The 18,412-nt window shown below is 39.6% G+C and overlaps 1 protein-coding gene across 1 annotated transcript in view; it reads left to right on the top strand.

Annotated features, from left to right (window-relative positions):
* Positions 1-18,412, top strand: part of nphp4 (nephronophthisis 4) — a 128,394-nt gene that overhangs the window by 83,415 nt on the left and 26,567 nt on the right. The window contains exons 14-17 of the mRNA XM_026366908.1: positions 796-987; positions 3,300-3,487; positions 10,216-10,376; positions 11,275-11,458. Of these exons, the coding sequence (XP_026222693.1) occupies positions 796-987; positions 3,300-3,487; positions 10,216-10,376; positions 11,275-11,458 (725 nt within the window). The remainder of the gene's footprint in view (positions 1-795; positions 988-3,299; positions 3,488-10,215; positions 10,377-11,274; positions 11,459-18,412) is intronic.

The raw sequence follows: 18,412 nt of genomic DNA, 5'->3' as shown, positions 1-18,412 counted from the left end.
AAGGAAAAGCATGAAATTGACACAGCCTCAGAGGAAAAGCCAATCAACTGTCTCCTTCACTGTTGCTTCCTCAGTTACTTTGATCAAGTCTTCATTCTTTCACAGATTTGATGCAGTGGCCTTGATTGTTTACTGGACATGAGCAGCGTTACTGTTTTGATAAGCCCAAACATTATCGTTCATTTTCCTGTGCTTGCACTTAAGCCAGCCATCTGTGCACTGTGTTTATCATACCCAGAGTGTTTGGTGTCAGCTTTGAAAGTATAAGTTATGAATGTTACCACAGTTGTGGAAAAACAGGTGGCCACTATGATTAGAGATAACTGCCAATTATACCTGAAAATCCTGAGGGAGCACTTTGGCGCCCATTCTCTCTCCCATGTAAGCATCCTCGTGGTGCTGCTGCTTGATGGATATTGCTGACATCCTCATGCTGTCTAATCATTGTTTTGTGACAGTTTTGTAAAGTTCAGCCAAAAGTTGAAATCCAGGTTCAGTTTAACATGATGAAGTGATTAAATCTCCCTCACAATGGCACTGATCCAAGTTAAACAGTGCTGTGTCTAAAATGATAAAACAGCATAGTGTTCCATTCAGATCCAAACATTTTTTCTGCCTCATTTACAGACACAAATCACCCAAGTGAGGCTGGTGCAGCAGGGACTAAACACATTACCTCCTGCTGCTCATAAAGCATCAGGAACAGCTTTCACCAAAGTCTTTTCAGCTTGGCAACTGTAAGATTTGCACTCATGAAGCTGGAACTTCTTGCTAATTTTGCCTTTTTCCTTGTAGTTCCTGCTCAGTCAGCTCCAGGAGCTCACTAGCCCACCTCTTCTCTGCTGGCTTCCCTGAGATTGTGGACGGTAGTGGGGAAGTGGCAGAAGTTCTGGACCCCACAGAGCCTGTGCCCTTTGACCCCCAGCGTGAAGATGCCGACATTCTACAGGGCAACCTGGTGGTGATTCAGTTTCTGGCGTTTACCAGGTGAGGCCTGCTGAGCTGCTTACTACTGACTGACAGCTGCAGCATGTTCTGTACAGTGGATTTTCTGTTGTCATAAAGATAAATAGGTAGAGAGCTTTATTTGACAGCAGTTAACGTCAACACAAGACTAGAGTAATCCAGTCCTGCTTTACAATTAAATCAAAGATAAAAACACAATAATGCTAAAAAGCTTGTTTTCACTGTGGTCGCCTCGAGGGGAAGGTAGAGAAATGGCAGGTCAGGAACACAAATACCACACTGAAGACTCAACTACACAAACAAAACATCAAAAATACAAATTATTATTGACATATTGGCTGTGTATGGACAAGAATCAGCTGATACTGTGTATAATTATACAAAAGTTATGATTCAGTATATTGCAATATTTTATGTAAGGTGATAACACCGAACATAAGGATAACATGGGACTTTTCAAAGTTTTAATGAAATCAGAACAAACCCCTCTCACTTGACAATTCTTCTCTCCACCAGAAGAAATTCAAGAATTTGAAAGTGTGTTACTTCACAGATCAGTATAGATTTAGCCTGTAGCCTGTGTTAGAGTATAAAATATGTGCGGGCACAAGTGTTACTCTAAATTTAATTATTTCTATTTCTGGAAATGTCACAATTGTTGTGTTATAATTGCAAGAGCAGTCATTGATTTGACAGCAGTTTACCAATATCTTGCTGAGCACTCTTACTGTAACTGTATACAGGAATAGATACAGTAGATCTTTCTCTCGAGCTTTGTCTTTTTTTTTTTTTTTTTATGTCTTGAACTGCAGCCAGGATTTCAATACACTTAAATCAGGCATGAAGTCCTGCCGCTATGATCTACTCGAGTACAAACCCATACACACAGCACACACACACATTTGCTCACAAGTGCAGAATAACACAAACACATTTCCCGTCACTAAAACCCTGGAGCCAGCGTCCCCTCTGTCAGGGGCTGACAGTGGAGCGGGTTGCTGAAGGACGGGTACAAACGCACCACTCTTTGTGTCCTTCTATCCTGTCATCAGCACTGTCAGCAACCCAACTCACATATGTTTTGTTCATCATAGACTCATCGCCATTCTGCCATTTCCTGTGCGCCAACATAACACTCTTCAGTTTCTTGCTGATGCATACTACTTTTCTCAGAGCTATGTATGAATGGATTATTTCAATTCACCCTGTATGTAGATGAAACTATCAGGATCTTCCTAGTAAAAGATGCCACCAACATCATGTAGACTCACATCATCATCAGCATAAAAATATGGTTTCCTTACTTAATTTGGTGTGTTGTGAAGGTATTAAAGCTTCTTTTTTAAGGCTGCCTTAACACAGTCTGAAGAGTGACCCGAAACCACACACTCGATCATAAATTGCGCATCTCTGTGACTTGCTGTAGAGTGGGGTGGGGGGTTACCTCATAATTATGACAAACAGGTATGACAGGCAGGGGTTGAGGCAGCAGTAGCAGCACTTAGGTAAGCAGGGAGCCTGTGGATAGGCAGTGTAATTTCTACCTCTCACCCGGGCGCCATAATTATCAATCTTGTCTGTTTACAGAATGAATATTAATGCCGGCTCCTCTGTGAAGATGGAGCACGGCAGCATCTTTAACAGTGGAATATCAGAGCGTGTGACTGACTGGGAGGTCACACACAGCTCTCTTATTAGATTCCACTTTGAAATTTCCAGCTCTGATGGCCGCCTGTGGTCACAGGAGACCTCCCAGAACTCAGTGCTGGTTTTCAGATGCGTTTTCTTTAGTCTTTCCTCATTATTAAATACCCAGTGTCCGATGGCTAATCTAGTAATCATACAAAAACAGAAAGAAGCTCCTCTGGAAACAGGGAATCATAGGAAACAAATTTAAAAAATGAATGAATAAATACTTACTGGTTAACAACCAGATATTCCCTTCACTATCAAATGTGTAATTCCAAGTTGATACCTACTCAATCAGTAGTCCTAATTACAGCCACTTATATGATGTGATTTACCCCCTGAAGTTCTAATTGTCATTTTTAATGTTAGGCTTTTACTTTAAGTGCCTGTAAAGCTAAATTACCAGCTCTGGCGGGACATACAATAAATACATATTTGATTTCTTCCTTCCTGAAATTGTTTATAATGATATTTTTAATCATTCATTTTTAAAAATGCATACCACTGGACTTCCCTCATAGATTGATGATGTGTTAAAGGCATCACAGTCAGCGTTTAATTGATCATTTGTAGTGTAATAAATCAACATAGCGTTGCAGTAGTACTTTTATTCTAATGTAATGAATGCATTTGTCTTTTCTCAGAATACCAATGACAGGTGTTGGTCCTGATTGGCCTGACAACATCTACTTCACCTTCCAGTTTTATCGCTTCCCTCCAGTCACATCGCAGCAGCTCAAGCTACTGACCAGTGACAAGGTTCAACACAAAACTAGTGATCCGCTTCCCTGTGTCCTGGCCTCCATCAACAATGACGGCACTGTCAGCTCTGGTAAGGATCCACTGCTGCAGAAGGATAATACTGTATATTTCCTCGCTGAAATGTAAAGTCAAGCCTTCAGATGACTTCTGTGCATCGCCTCAGTAGATATTTATGGTGACTAAAGCTCTTCCTAAAAGGTTTTAGCTTCTGGTTGCACTTTGAGTATGTTACATTCAATCAAGAATATTTTCCCTGTTCATTTTACTAACAACACTGCTATTGACAGAGAACCTCACATCAAGGTACATAGTTTATCTAGATCTTAACTAGAAATGTTTATGCTTTTTGGTGCGTTCATGTCAATGTTGAATTGTGGGAAACAGCATTTCTGCAAAGAAAATTTGCACTGTATGTCTTATATATACCCGAACTTTGTTGTAAGTCACTGCCACTGATTGCAACTAGCGGGACTATTGTATATGTGTTTGTGGTTCCGGATATAAGCTAAGCTGTGATTAATTTTACTGCTCACCAGGTTAACATTGCACAATCAGTGTCTACAAACTGCAAACTTGTTCCATGATGCTCCGTGATGTTGAGCACTGAGGCACTTCTTTCATTCAGCCGAGCGAGCGCTGATTGATGTTGAGTCTATTCTTGTAGCAACTAATGAAATGGAAGAGATATTACAGCTTCTGACAGAGCGTGATATTGAACACACAAACAACCCCCACCACCCGACCCCACCCTGTTCCTACGCCTACCCATAGTCTCCATTCCCCAGACACACACTCCCGTCTCCATCAATATTTCTCTGTCTTTCTCAGTCTGTATCATCTACAGTGCACTTCTACAAAGTCCTCCTACATTCAGACAGATCCGTCCGTATAATGTCTCCTATAGCTGCGAGCCTTTTCACCTTTTCACTAACAACAGCTGAACTTCTTATTTGAAGGATTAGGCATTAAGGTAATCATTTAACACTTGGGTCATTCACTGCATATCTTCATATTTTACCAGCTAATTGTTCCCTCAGTTTTCAAAACCCGACTCATCTGTTTCGAGCAGCTTTACTTGCTGAACCTCAGAAATACTGTTTATGTGCAAATAAGAGCTCCCTTTATTGTAGTTTGCCTAAAAGAAACTAAAAACTAAACTCATTCTGCAGAATTGCTGCCGTGACATTAAATTAGCTTTGTGTAATGTCATCACAAGCAGATATGAGAAAGGTTTGGCGGTTCTCGTAATGTTTGTTCTAATTACTCCCAAAATTACAACTTTCATAAACAAAATGTCAAATTACAAACAGAAGCTCAACAAACAGTTACACCAAGATTGTGTGTATCAGATTTTATAGGAGAGATTGTTTCCACTAATGTAACTAGAGGAATACAAAATGAGCAAGTTAAGACAGAAATGAATCTTTACTTTGCTTTTTATTTCTGTGCACTTGCTAAAGCAGAAAAAACAACAAACAAATTGCGACACTGTTACGCTTTTAAAGTCAAAATGGAGACCAAACCACAGCTAGGAGTGAATGACGCACACCTTTTTTAACAGTAAAGTGACTATTCCACCTTGAAGAGCAGAGACAGTTCATTGACAGCGTGGACTTTGTATGGGTGGCTTAACTGAAGTCACTGTGCTGCAGTAGATTTACGGCCTTTGGGGTCAATCTTCTGCTACAGACTTTGAGCCTTTCTGTTTGTTTGCTCTCAGTCGTTTTGAAGGTGTGCCACCCACAAACTGGCAAAATTATGTTCTTTTTTTATGTTCTTCTTTTTCCAGTGGTTGTCTTCATAACCTCTGACAGTTTTATCTGCTCCTGCCTCCTGCCTCCGTGCTTCATCGCTGTGATGAGCTGCAGGTATTCAGTGTGTATTATAAGGAGGTATCATTTGTTTATTTATTTTTTTTCTCAGTTAGTGTTTCCTCCGTGGTGTATTCCACTCCGTATTCAGTCTTGTTATCTCTCAATTTATGAAAATGATTGCAGAGCCAGACTATTGAGTGTCATTGCACCGTATGTTTGGCTGACATTTATTTTGACGTGTTTCACTTGAACATGTGGGACAACCGGCCTCTATTTGTGGATTTGTTAAACAGAACAGGAACTAAAACTATATCTGAATGTCTTTGACCAGATTGATGTTGGTGTTGTTCGATTACAGGTCATAACTATATATAGACACTGAAAAATGACGTGTGTTTAATTTCCCTTTAAATTTTGTCCCCAGCTGGACAAATTGATGTTAATGTAAAACATTGAACACACTGTGTACTGGCAGTTTTAGAAGCTCAAGCAGCCATTATTTATATGATTTAAGAAAGGCTGCTTTTATATAGCCCTTTTCAGACAGAGCTCCTTACAATGTGCCTCCTGTTCACACACACTTCTGCCGCAACCTGTAGCTCTAGTGTGTTGCCTAAGGACACTTTGACATGAGCCGGCAATCGACCCCCTTACCCTGGAATTAGTGGATGACCTGCTCTACCTCCTGAGCCGCAGCTGCCCCACAAGTATTGTACAACATCAGTGATCCACTCACTGCTCTCTGGTCATTCAGTATGGGCGTTTGACAGTAACCTGTATGTGCAATGGTGACTGTTGTAGAGAGGGGTCAAGAGGGAATATAGAATTTGAATTTGAGCTTCAAAGCTTCGGCACTTATTGTGATTCACTGCCTTGCTGGGTGAACATTCCCAAGAAACACTGTTGGTCACTAGGTCAGACAATTTGTTTCAGTCAAGCTATCAAGCCACTCAAATCACATTTTAGGTCACAATGTGGTTGCAAAAGAGAAACATCCCAGCTGTGTCCTGATTGATTGCCCATGCTATGTCTGTTCTGCAGGTAGGAATCATCTTTCTACACATATGTGATTTGTGAAACCTGAAGATCAAAATCCAAAAACATTCTTTGTACATTGGCATAGCATTTTTGAGTTGGGGTTCCAAACATGCTGCAGCTTTTTTTTTGATGCTAAAGATGTGCAGAAGTGCAAAGACAGTCTTAATTTAATGGTACATAGACCAGAAGACAATCAGCTCCTTTACTGCCTTACCCTGTCAATGTGGCGGTAAATGTTCAAAGACTTGGGAAGTTGTGAGTCAGTTTGGCATCCTGCTGTTTATCTCATGTATCCGAGTTAGCTCACACAGCTATTGAAGTGTTCTGTCTTAACAACTGATTTTTCTCAGGCAGTTATTGTGGAGGCAGTGAAAATGGGTAAACTGTAGGTGGTAACAATTAAGAGAATTCACCAGTGAGAAAAGGAATTTTCAATTAGCTTTCTTTGTAATCATTCGGATTTTGAAATAAACTTTTTCTCTGAATGCGGAAGTGGGACAAGCGAGAAACTCTGAGTAACTAATGGTAACAAGAGATCAATATGTGGATGGTGTTATGGGAATATTCCTGTATATGCCCCACACAGCCAGGGTCCACCCACACAGCTGTTTACATTAGCTTCCTGATTAGAACTATTCTCACGACTGTGTGGGCGTCTACAATCTGTGCTCATGTCTGTGACTTAGCAGTTGGTTGTGTTGCATCTGTTAAGGTGAATTCAAATTAAACAAAAAGCTAATCTTCTGCTTTTAACAGAAACAATGTACCAACTGAACAGATTCTTCCTGTAGTCAGCATCGAATACACCAAACGTGTGTGTTGGACAAATCATAAATACAGTTCTTATTATTTTCCTACAAGCGCTGTACTTTTTTTTGTGGAAGCAGATAAACACACATTATCTTCTCAGATTTATACAAATAAATAATACAGAGCGATTAGTGTGTTAATGACAAATAAAAAATCTGTAGATAAATTAAATCTTCTTCAACATCTGCCAACAAATCTGGAATAAAGCTGTGTTCAATATTTAAAAAAATACAAATACCTCATTACGGCAAGGGGACCTTTGTGTTCATGTGACCTTTGTGTTTATGAATGGATGCAACTTTGGGTTGTGGTCATTGATAAAAGAAACCTGTGTTCAGTGCAAACAGCTGTCTCCTGTGGCAAATCAATGTGTGAGCAGCTTGCTTCAGATCAATGGTACCCCCTCCAGAGGAGCTCCCCCACCCACACCCCCTTTAATAAACCATATGTATTTCATACAAACCATACAGTAATCTTCAATAAAGACACAAATGCAGAACTTAAAAAATAAATAAGTAGAAATAAACAAATAAACGACCAAAATAAAATATACACACCCGTTACCACTAATATTGGCGCTTGCTTACAATAAGGAACAGCAATTATAACCCCCACCCGAGGGGGGCGATAATGCCCCAAAAAGTGTGCGGTGAGCAAAGAAAGAGAAAACTCAGAGGAAGAAATAGTGCAGCCGTATGTTTAATTAAATAAAAAATAAGCCATATTTTGTAAACTTCATTAACTTACTATTTTACATTAGATCTTACAGCAGTTGTTACAAATGCCCGAATTAGATAACTAGATACGGGGATAGTTGGTTAATTTTTTTATTAAATTTAATTAACTAATCCAAAACAAATATCTTTTCTATGTTGTGACATAGACGCCTATGCATGTTTTTTTCTAGGGGGTGCCACTGCTTTAGAAAATCACAATAGAAATGTTTTAATCTAACATTGTGGATTGAATTTGTTCCTGTTCAAAGCCATCTGACCATTAGTGGAAATCTTACAAAACACATCATATCACGCATCATGTCTCTACATTTGTCTACATCCTCACTGTTTGCAGCCTTTGCAGCATTGTTAAGCAGAGTTGTTGATACCCAGCAAGATTTTCAGACTGTCTGTCTTGGTTTATAAACACCAGGCAGGCCATTCAGATTGTAGTGGGCCTAAACTGGGTCCCTACCCACATCTGCAGCCCTAGCTGTACACAACACACACGCACACACACACGCACACACACACACACACACACACACGCAACCCTGTACAACCCTTGAGCCAGATCTGTCAGCTCTTCCTCGCTTGTGAGTACAAACACACAGCACATTCTCCCTCTCTTGTCTGCTTTCCCTCTATGCTCTCACTGCCACACTGTCCACTGCACACAAGCCCAGAGCATGCTGGGAGAATTAATGGTCCAAGTGGACAGAGTTGGCGGGTGGTTGGGTAGAGAGGAGAGGAAGGGGGAAGGAAAATAAGTCTGCATGAGGTTTAAGGAAGAGGAGTAGTGAAGCAGCACAGATATACCAAGACTGCTCTGGTCGGTGTCTCATTCCCCATCTTTTTCCTGACTATGGTCAAGTCTTTAATGCCCTTTTATTAAGAATCTTTTAGTTGTCGCCGTTGTTTACTGTAGATTTAATGAAGGTTCTCTGATTAAGTAATTTTTTTTTTGGTTATTTTTAAGTTTAATATCAAATATTTGATAAGAAAATCAATTCCAATGTGGAGGGACTTTACTCAGCAGTCTGTGAATCTTCACAGTATTAAAGAAATTGCAACTCAACCAGATTAATTTTTATTATCACCTGGTGACACTTACTGTTTTTGCAGATGCTTTCCTGCATTGAAAAGAGGCAGCCTGAGAGAGATCTGTAACACCTGAGCTAGTTCCATTCACAAACAATGGCCATAAAAAACCCTTGAATTTGTCAGTAGAAATTTAAATCCAACACTAACTGTAGGTAAAGAAATTATAGGCATCGAAAAAACCTTTCTTCTTGTACCACAAAAACTTTTATTGGTAGCATTAGTGGCCAACAAGAAATACTTTGAGAATATTGCAAGAAATCTTTGAAAAATGTACATGTTTGAAAAAGAAGAAAAGAGTTTTCCCTCAGTTCATGTGTGGAGAGTCTGGGTCTTTAACACAGCAGGGTTGTCACCAAAAGTCCTCATTATTCCACTTCATTTCAGCCCGGCTGCTTCTCTGCACATTCTACTTAAGGGAATCGAGACAGCATAGGGGCTTTGATACAGAGTTGGAGAGATGATGTGGGGGAGAATTCAGGGACTGAAGTTGGCACAAAAGCCCATACATGCAGCAACGTTAACAGGTCGGGTTTGGGCTGCAGCTGACTGTATACTGTACCCACTCATCAGCTGAGTTGGATCACGGTTGGGGTCAGTTTCATTTGAACTTCTCTATATTAGAGGATTCATTGCAGAGCTGTCGTCAGAGAATCACAGGGCACCCGTTTTATATTCAGAAATTGAATCTTTAAACAGACTAAATCAGAATGAAATAGGTTATGTGTGTGTGTGTGTGTGTGTGTGTGTGTGTGTGTGTGTGTGAGAGAGAGAGAGAGAGAGAGAGAGAACCTGTAGTCATGGACATAATAACACATGGCTAACAATACTACCTCCCTATCCATTTGTAGGTTGGGGGTCTGTTGGCAGTTTTGACAGTGTTGTGTTATTAATACCTACAACACAATTTACTGACTAAAGGCTAAAGGAAAGGCTAAAATAATTAACAGATCTGTTATTCTCCAGGTTAAGAATCTCTCTGTGTTGTTGTTTTCAGTGAAGACATAAATACTTCAATTCAGCTTTTGAGATTGATTGTTGTTACCTAGTCATTGCATCACTACACTTTATCAAAAAAGTAGGTTGACAGGACAAAGGGATTTAGGCCTAATCCCAGCATCCCTATGCAGTAGCTGACAGTATGTGATTGGACTAAAAGCTTATCAGATGGCTAACATTTTATGGGCCAGTTAACAAAGGAAATACTTCATATTTGTTAGTTCACATTCATATTATTATATATGTCAGTGTAGAATTCACAGCTGCTTTTATATATATTCCTTATTTTTCAATAGTCTAAAATGTCTTTTCTTGTCTAGGCTCTCCAGGTCTGCAGGTACAGTTCAGAGTAGATGACAGTTTCATGAGGCCAGGAGAGAGGCGCTGGTTCCTTCGCTATCTGGCTCTTCACACCATGCATGTCGACATCTGGGACAGTGACTCATTGCTACTCATAGGTTCTACTGCCATTGAGCTCAAGGTAAAAGATTGAGGTTGCCTTGACTCAAGATTAAAGTAAAAAGTAATGATAAAGTAGCTCTAGCTCTAGCATCTCACTCCAACTTTGTAAAAAAAAAATCTGTGGTAAGGATCAAAAACAGAAAAAACAATCATAGTGTGTTTACACATGCTTTGTCAACTCTGGACACACTTTCAGTGCAACATGGTACATCTATCTTAGAATCATGCAGCGTTTGCAGATTGTTTTAACACGTTTAATAGACTTACTCTGCTGCTGCAGATAAAACTGTTAGTTTTAATGGGATGTTAAATACGAAAAAATAAATCATTGTATAAACCAGGTGCTCTCAATAATATGAAAACAGACAGTTGATAATTATTGTTATAAACGGATTCTGTGTCTCTGTCAGTTGGGAGCACACCAAGCGCAAATTAGCTACCCTATTTTGAAAAATGCGAAGACGGTGACAGTTTAAAAAAGTGTTCTCGTTAACAGGAAAAGGACAGAAGAAATTAAAATCTTTGCGACAGAGTGTGACTCAGTCAGTTTCAAACAAACCTGGGACTTGTGTTGCTTGCAAGGATTTGAAAATAACTTTTCTTTTCATTTTAACCTCTAAATAAAAAATAAACCGCTGATTAAAGGCTTTTTAATTTAGGTCTTTTCAGTTTTACTTTTTATAATTGGGCAGAAACTCTCTTGCCAACCTTGATGTGACATTAAATTGTTTTGCAACTTTGTCACATTCGTAGCATTTAATGAGAAAGAACTAAAGGACTAGTTTGCACTAGGAAAAATGTGTTTTGAACTTGAAATCATCTATTTCACTATAACATCAGTACATTTAAGTTCATATGGATACTTGCAAGTAAATGGATCTCATGTCCTTTTCCCACACCTTATTTTGTATCACTAGTATATGTTGCGTCAAGGTAAATCAGCAGTGCAGACCCTTCATGAGGTGGAGGTGCTGACCACCGATTACGTTGGAGAGGACACCCTGCTGACAAGTGCAAGTTTGGACCGACACTCGACCTCCAGCTCCATGACGGTCCACACCATTGTCAGGGGCCGCCTGCACATACGCACAGGCAACATAGGTAAGCACAGCAATTTACTGACAACAGGATTTCTTACCAAGTAGAACATCAACAAAAAACTGAAAAATTTGTGCAACATTAGACAGAAATAAATGTTGTGACAATGCAGAAGCTTATTGAAACGATGCTACAGCGAATGCGTTCCTTAATCAAAGCTGTTCCATCGAAATATTAGAGTGTGTGACTTCTTTTTTTGGACAGACAGTGTGTGTGAAAGTAATTTGACACAACACATTTGTTAAGAATTAATCTGGCCAGCCAGATAGTTGCCTCAATTTGTGCTGCTGTTAGGGCACACTTATAAACAAACACACTAAATCAGATGCTGTCTCTACTGGGACACAGAGGAGGTTTGAGAGTGTGTACATGCGATGATGGTTGTGCATTTGGTAATTGTGTTTCCAAAGCATGAAGTTAAGGAAAAAGCCAAAAATACAAGAAGAAACCTCATTCTACCCCTGAAATATTGTTTTGTAATAGTGAAATAGCGGTTTATATTCGGATCATATTCCATTTGGAGCCTCAGATTATGAAGTAATGTTGTCTGTTTACTTTTATTGATGTTCAGAGTTGGGAAACGACAGTCAATCCCTTGGGCTGCTGCTCCTGCTGTTGAAAGTTTCCATTTTCTGGAGGTGTGCATACTTGCAAAGCAAACACTTTGCCAGAATGAAATATCTTGATATGATAGTTCCACTTCATCTAGCAGCTGAACACTTTTCCTCTTGCCATGCACCCATCCAGCTTGGGCTTGATGTGCCCTTACGATGGCAGCTGACAATAGCTTCTTTTCCATTAATCAGCTGTTGAAACTATACTCCCTCTTATAAACAATGCATCATCCTCGGGGCCTCAGAAACTCTGCTGAGTGGCATTGTTGGAGCTAAATACGCCAGCACTTTCTCATTGTGCTTATCACTCAAAGCAGGTTGAGAACACAGTGGGTTATTGGGTGTGCTGGATATGGAAGAGGGGAGTGTTGTGTCTGGCATGTAAATTCCAATCAAGGCTCAGATATCCATCAGGCGCCCTGGCCGACAGTCAGAATCAATTTGGGGAGAAAGGGAGGGGCTCGCAAGCCCTTTTTCTTTGTTTCTGCTTCCATCTGTCGCCGCTTTTCTCACATTCACACTCCTCTTCTCGCTCTTTATCACTGTCTTCCTGTTTTCTCCTGTTCATCTATTTACCTCTTACCCTTCCATCACAACCTCTATCTGGCTGTTTGTTGTCTGCTCTCACCTCCCATGTATCCACTGTTTCTCTTCTCTCGAGCCGTAATGAGTCAGCATTCCTATTTTGTTTGTGGTAGATGATGTGAAGCTCTGTCATTAATGCTCACTGTGGGAGTGTCAGGGGTTTGAGGTGTGACAGTAAAACAGATGGATGTACTGCATGAAGACTTTGACAGAGATTTGATTTTAAAGACACACATACACACACAAGCATGTGCGCATATCAAATCAGTCACACATGCCGAGAAGACATGCACTCATGCATACGCACAGCTATATAGACAGGCAGGTGTAGCGGAGTGTGAACAGGTTGTATGATGAGGCACGATGGCAGAAACGACAGGCGGACAGGTAGAGTATATCACTGATATGTGAGAACTGTGTAACTCCAATTTTTGTGATTTTCCAGTTCATGTGAAGGATTAAGTGGCTTCTCGCTGGATCAGGAAAATTCTACTTTCTCTAAATCCCCACCGAATGTAATCAAAAATGCAAAAGATGCACACTAGTAGAGCTGAAAGACCGACTGTATTTCTGAAATGGATAAAAAAACAGCTCCTGTATTCTACTTGAAAGGTGAAGGAAGGTTGATTGTAATTGCTCAATGATGCAGAGTGCAATGAAAGAGACGGGAATAAGATAAATAATAATAGGAATAAAATATTTTTTTTATCTTGATGTGTTGTGCTAATGTATAATCATAAATGTTGTTTATTAGTTTAATCTGTACCACAGACTCTTATTATAGTAATTTGTGCAACTACTGACTTTAATTTAAAACCAGGATAATATATACAAACCGACAGACCTGTATTTCTACTTTTTACGTTTTTTTATATGAATATCAGTTGCAGGAAGATGCTTCTGTTATTTAATGTTTTCTAATACGTTCCTGAAGCTGTTTGCTGCTAACACACTCTAAAAATATGTTGTTTTGATAAATGTTTTCACAGCACTTGTTCTAAATCTTTTAACATTCAGTACTCTGCTCCTTTGAGTTTCTCTTTCCCAACAAAAACAGCTTTTATTGACTAAATATTTACAGTGACTTTGATTTAGCTGTTTTTTTTCTCTTTGTTACTAAGCTACCCAGATTACACTTGACAACAAGCGATTGAAGTTAGGAAATGTAAAAGAGCATATTGTTGCAGCAGAGTGGTGAGTATGATGTGACGTTATTGCTGTGCTCCTCTATGCCTTTATAATTCACCACCAGTGCAATCCTGAATACAAACTCTTTCCATTTTCAAATCTTTATGTGTTTCAGTCCTGCGTGCTATTAATCATGTCTTTACTTCGCCCTGTTGGGAGTTCATCAGAATTAGGCTTTATTGGAAAAAGTGAGTGGCAGACTGTCATTTCCAAATGAAAAAGAGTAAAACACCCAATGATATCCCTTTTAATTATCACAAGGTGGGATTGACAAGTAATTAATTAAACGGTAATGATCTACGCTGTCAGGCCTATTCAATCATTCCATAAAGCAGCTTTTATTAATAGCATCATAAAGGACAAAAGGATGTGGTTTAATCGTAATAATAGAGAGGCATGAAATTGTGGCTGGGACATTAAGGTGTTTGGTTTTGCCGTGGCTGATAACTGCCTGCTCCTCCTGATCAACCGAAAAGCAACGATGCTTTATTGATTTCTGCTAAATCCATAGATTATGAGAGGAACATGAAGATGGAGATGGGCAAAGAGACACATTACAGAGAAATATTTAACTTTAACACAATTAAAAACCGCTGAGTATTTGGAAGCTGGTACTACTTTGTCCCAAAAACAAAAAATGGAAGACAAAGAATAATCCTTGTAATCCATGATGTCATTATGATGTAAAGCTCATAGCTTTTTCAAAGACTGATACCATGAACTGATTAATAGCCTGTTAATGATGATTAATGTGTTTTGTCCCTAAAACAAACAGACAAGCACTCACAGCATAGACAGATGACGGATGGTTAGAATGTAAACGATGGAAAAGACAAGTTACTTTTTACAGACTTGCTGTAACAAGTTTTAAAAAATGTACAGGACAGAGGGTGATATACTGAACTGTACTGAACTTCGGTGCCATTAGTAGTTTACCATATGGTCACACACACTCTGAATATTTCTTACCATTCCAGCAGTAGGATCTGAGGATGGTAATTTAGGTCATCCCCTACATCTGTGATCTAGACTAAGTTTCTGCTTGTTGACATTTAGTTGCCACAGACACTGGTGTACTAGGTCCCTAATGGGTTAACAGTTTTGATGACAACCCTCAAATGTTCACAAGAGCGCCATTAGGTCAGATCAGGCAAAAATATTCATGGCTTATTCTATTCTTCAGACAGCAAATGTCATAAAAGCACATAATATCATGCAGGGACACAAGGAAATCCAAACAAAAGCATATTTGCTCTGGGTAGAACACATTTTGGCAAAGACAAAGCTGCGCGAGCTGAAAACATTTGGACAAGCCAGGGGCTTTCTTCTGACACTACCCTTGAGACAAAATGTCAGCTTTGCACCAAAGATATCTTGTAATCTTATTCTCCCAAGGGAACAAATCACAAACTAAAAAGTTTTTTAGTAAGCACAAAGAAACACGGCCATTTTAACACCGAAAACAGCTGCGGTGTCTGCACAACTGCTTAACCAATTGTTAATATAATAGTAATAGTTTTTGATGGGACAACTTTATTTCATACACATATGGCTTCAGTTCTGCAATATAAAAATATAATGTTGGCTACACCGCCAGAAATTAGGACAGTGAGTGCTTTTAATTTCCAGTTGGAAGAATGTTGGTAATATTTGCCAACAGTGAAATGGCCCAAATGTGACAGAAGGGAAAGCCTATTGATATGAAATAAATTTGCTGACTGAGACCGAGTTGTGACTGTGTCCTTTCTGTCGAAGTCTCAATTTCTCTTGCAGTCCCACACACTCTGTCACAAACACACACACACACACACAAACAGTAAGCATGTATCCGCTTCAGCACTGTAGAGAAGAAAGATTAGAACCTTTTCCAGACCTCACAGTGCTCCTCATCTGCAGCAGCCTGATAAGCCCTGTAGAGAGTGGCTGTTACAGCAAGCGAAACTATAGAGAATCCTGCCTAAAGCTGCCACAAGTGGAACAAAATATCAGTGAAATTTACCTTACAATTAGTTTAGCTAGGTGACTTCCCTAAGGGGTGCACACATAGTATGTCTCACTCATTAAAAGCTCACGCTGTTGGCACATTAAGGCCTGACTTTATCAACCTTACTTTTAGCCCTGAGGTGAGGGGGAATCTGCTTATTCTGAAAGGTCAGTGGCCTGGAACAGGGAAGCAGAAGAAATCGAATATTGCAGACTACTTTGAAACCCCTTGGTGCTTACTCCCATTTGTTCTGGGGGCAAGTAAATCAGTGGATGGTTGTGTCCTTAACCTCAAAAACTGCCAGCAGAGCAAAGAGGGCGGGCAGGTGGGGTACTGCCGAGAAGGGTTATTGTCATGCAACAGCGAGAGGTAGTCAATAAATTTGATAGAGTTCAGCGCCGTGGCACTTTGTTCACAATTACTCTCCTCCACACAGACAACACAGAGTCACAAATGCTGTGCTGGGCAAACCTGACGTATCAGCTCACATTTCAGTGATGAGGATCATCAGCTCTGTCTTAATCTGCCAGTGTAATTCAACAGTTAGGGATGGATAATGTAGCCAAGAGCAAGACGTCCACGTCAACCTGGATTAGCACTAAAAGAGGTATTATCTAATGAGCCTAATGATGGTTCCACTGATAGGCGATTAATTAAAATGATTGAATGATTAAATCAGATGGACATAATTGGGTTCATCATCAGTCCATTTGTTTTATTGTGGGCACATAGCGCTGAGTGTTCATTTTATCACGTCCTTGCAGGCTTATTGTATAATTCTATCCATCACCAAAGCATTTCTTAACACAAAAGAGCGTAGGCTGGGAATCAGATCTCTAGTGCTTTGCCATTGATTGTAGTTTTTTTTTTATGAGACAGGAGAAGTAATGTCTTTACAGTAATATTTGGGAAATATAACTTAAACAAATACATTCGGCTGAGTCATGTGGCCAGAGAAGGGTGATGGATGATGAGGGCAATGCACTGGGACGGCAGACACCTCACCCATTAATCTGCAGAGCTTTGCTGTCTGTGTCTGTTTGCATGGCAACACCAGCTTCCCATTACTCATTTAGCTTCTGCCCATTATCAGTTTGTTGATGAAGGAGTTTGCCTCTAAAAGATTTGGAGGGTACTTTTGGCTCTCCTTCTAAAACTCCTACAAGCTCATTGAGGTGTCAGTTCTGGGTGGTAAAGCCACATAATTGCTGCACTCACTATATTTCATCTGAAAGCATCCTTGATCAAGTGCACCGGAGCCTCTCAGAAAATGCTAAAACATCTTATACTACAATTAACCACCTTAGTTGGGTGTGTTGTAATGTTGCAAAGGCTGGAAAACGGATGGGAGTAGTGGGAGCATTGTGTCAAAGTGCACTGTAATTCAAAGAGCTGTAAACTTTAGTTTTAATTACTTCTTCAGTCAACTGTTAAATAGTAAATTGTGTCTAACAGATTTTAAGGGGTGTCCTGAGTATACCTGTAAATTGCACAAACTAAGTCTTTTGACCTCTGGTATTTGAAAATGCTCTTGTTAAGATGGCTCCAGGTTGCATGGTTGTGACTCTGTGAGCAATTATCTGTCACACTTCCATTATCAGGCAGTTTGTGTGTAAAGAGCTGTTCTAAAGTGTAAGGGAGCCTTACTGTAGTGGCTCTGCACTGGATGAATTTATGTTAGAAGAAAAGCTACTAATATCAGCAATCATTTACTGTCTTAGTACAAGTGCACCCTAGAGTGCTTACTTATCCACTTGCCTTTAAGAGGAAGAAAATGATGATTTTGCCATTTAGGAGCAGAAACTATAAACAAATAATGCTGAACTCTAAAGGCCAGATCTGGTTTTGCAGCATATAGCAAACTGTGAAATGGGCCATTCAAACAAAAATGCAAAGCGTCTGATAGTAGAAATAGTGTGAAGGACAATTCAAATGTGTATTCAAAAAGTATTATGTAAAAACTCTACTGTATATTGTTCAGGCTATACACCCTCTCTGTGTATAAAGATACCTCTTTGGCTTATATGTGTGGTAATTACATAGAAAGGTTAGAGAGCTGCTGTGTGTACCTAGGCCTGTGCAATGATCCTGATGACCACACACACAGACTATAGACCAATATTCTTAGTTGAAATTGATCTTTGGGAGCTCAGTTACTGGCTTGACTTGTTTGTGTAGTCAGGAGACATGGAGTTTCAGGTTTTCCTTGTGAAAAACAGGGAAATGCAGTGTCATCATGCACACTAGTTGTGGTGTTTCATCCTTTAGAGCTGCAGTTCTCCATAGGCTGATGTGGAACTTCTTAAAGCAAGAAAAGTAATAACTTCTGCAGTTTTTACACCTGCAGGCAAAATGTGTTTTTATTTTGGTTTTCTTTTTTAGCTTTGTGTGTCCTCCTCTGTCCTCCAGGACTGTCTTCTTTTATAGTTTAGACAGGGAAGAATGATGTCCTCAGCAGATGTTACTTACGAAAAAAGACAATAAGAGGTGGATGTAATACAGAAGCCAAAAGATGTAAATTTACAAGTGTATGATCATTTTAAATATCTGAGGCATAAACCTAAATGTAAGTAAAACATATTTTCA

Source organism: Anabas testudineus, chromosome 7, assembly GCF_900324465.2.
Source record: "Anabas testudineus chromosome 7, fAnaTes1.2, whole genome shotgun sequence".
NCBI classification, from domain to species: Eukaryota; Metazoa; Chordata; class Actinopteri; order Anabantiformes; family Anabantidae; genus Anabas; species Anabas testudineus.
This window is presented reverse-complemented; position numbering and strand designations above follow the sequence as displayed.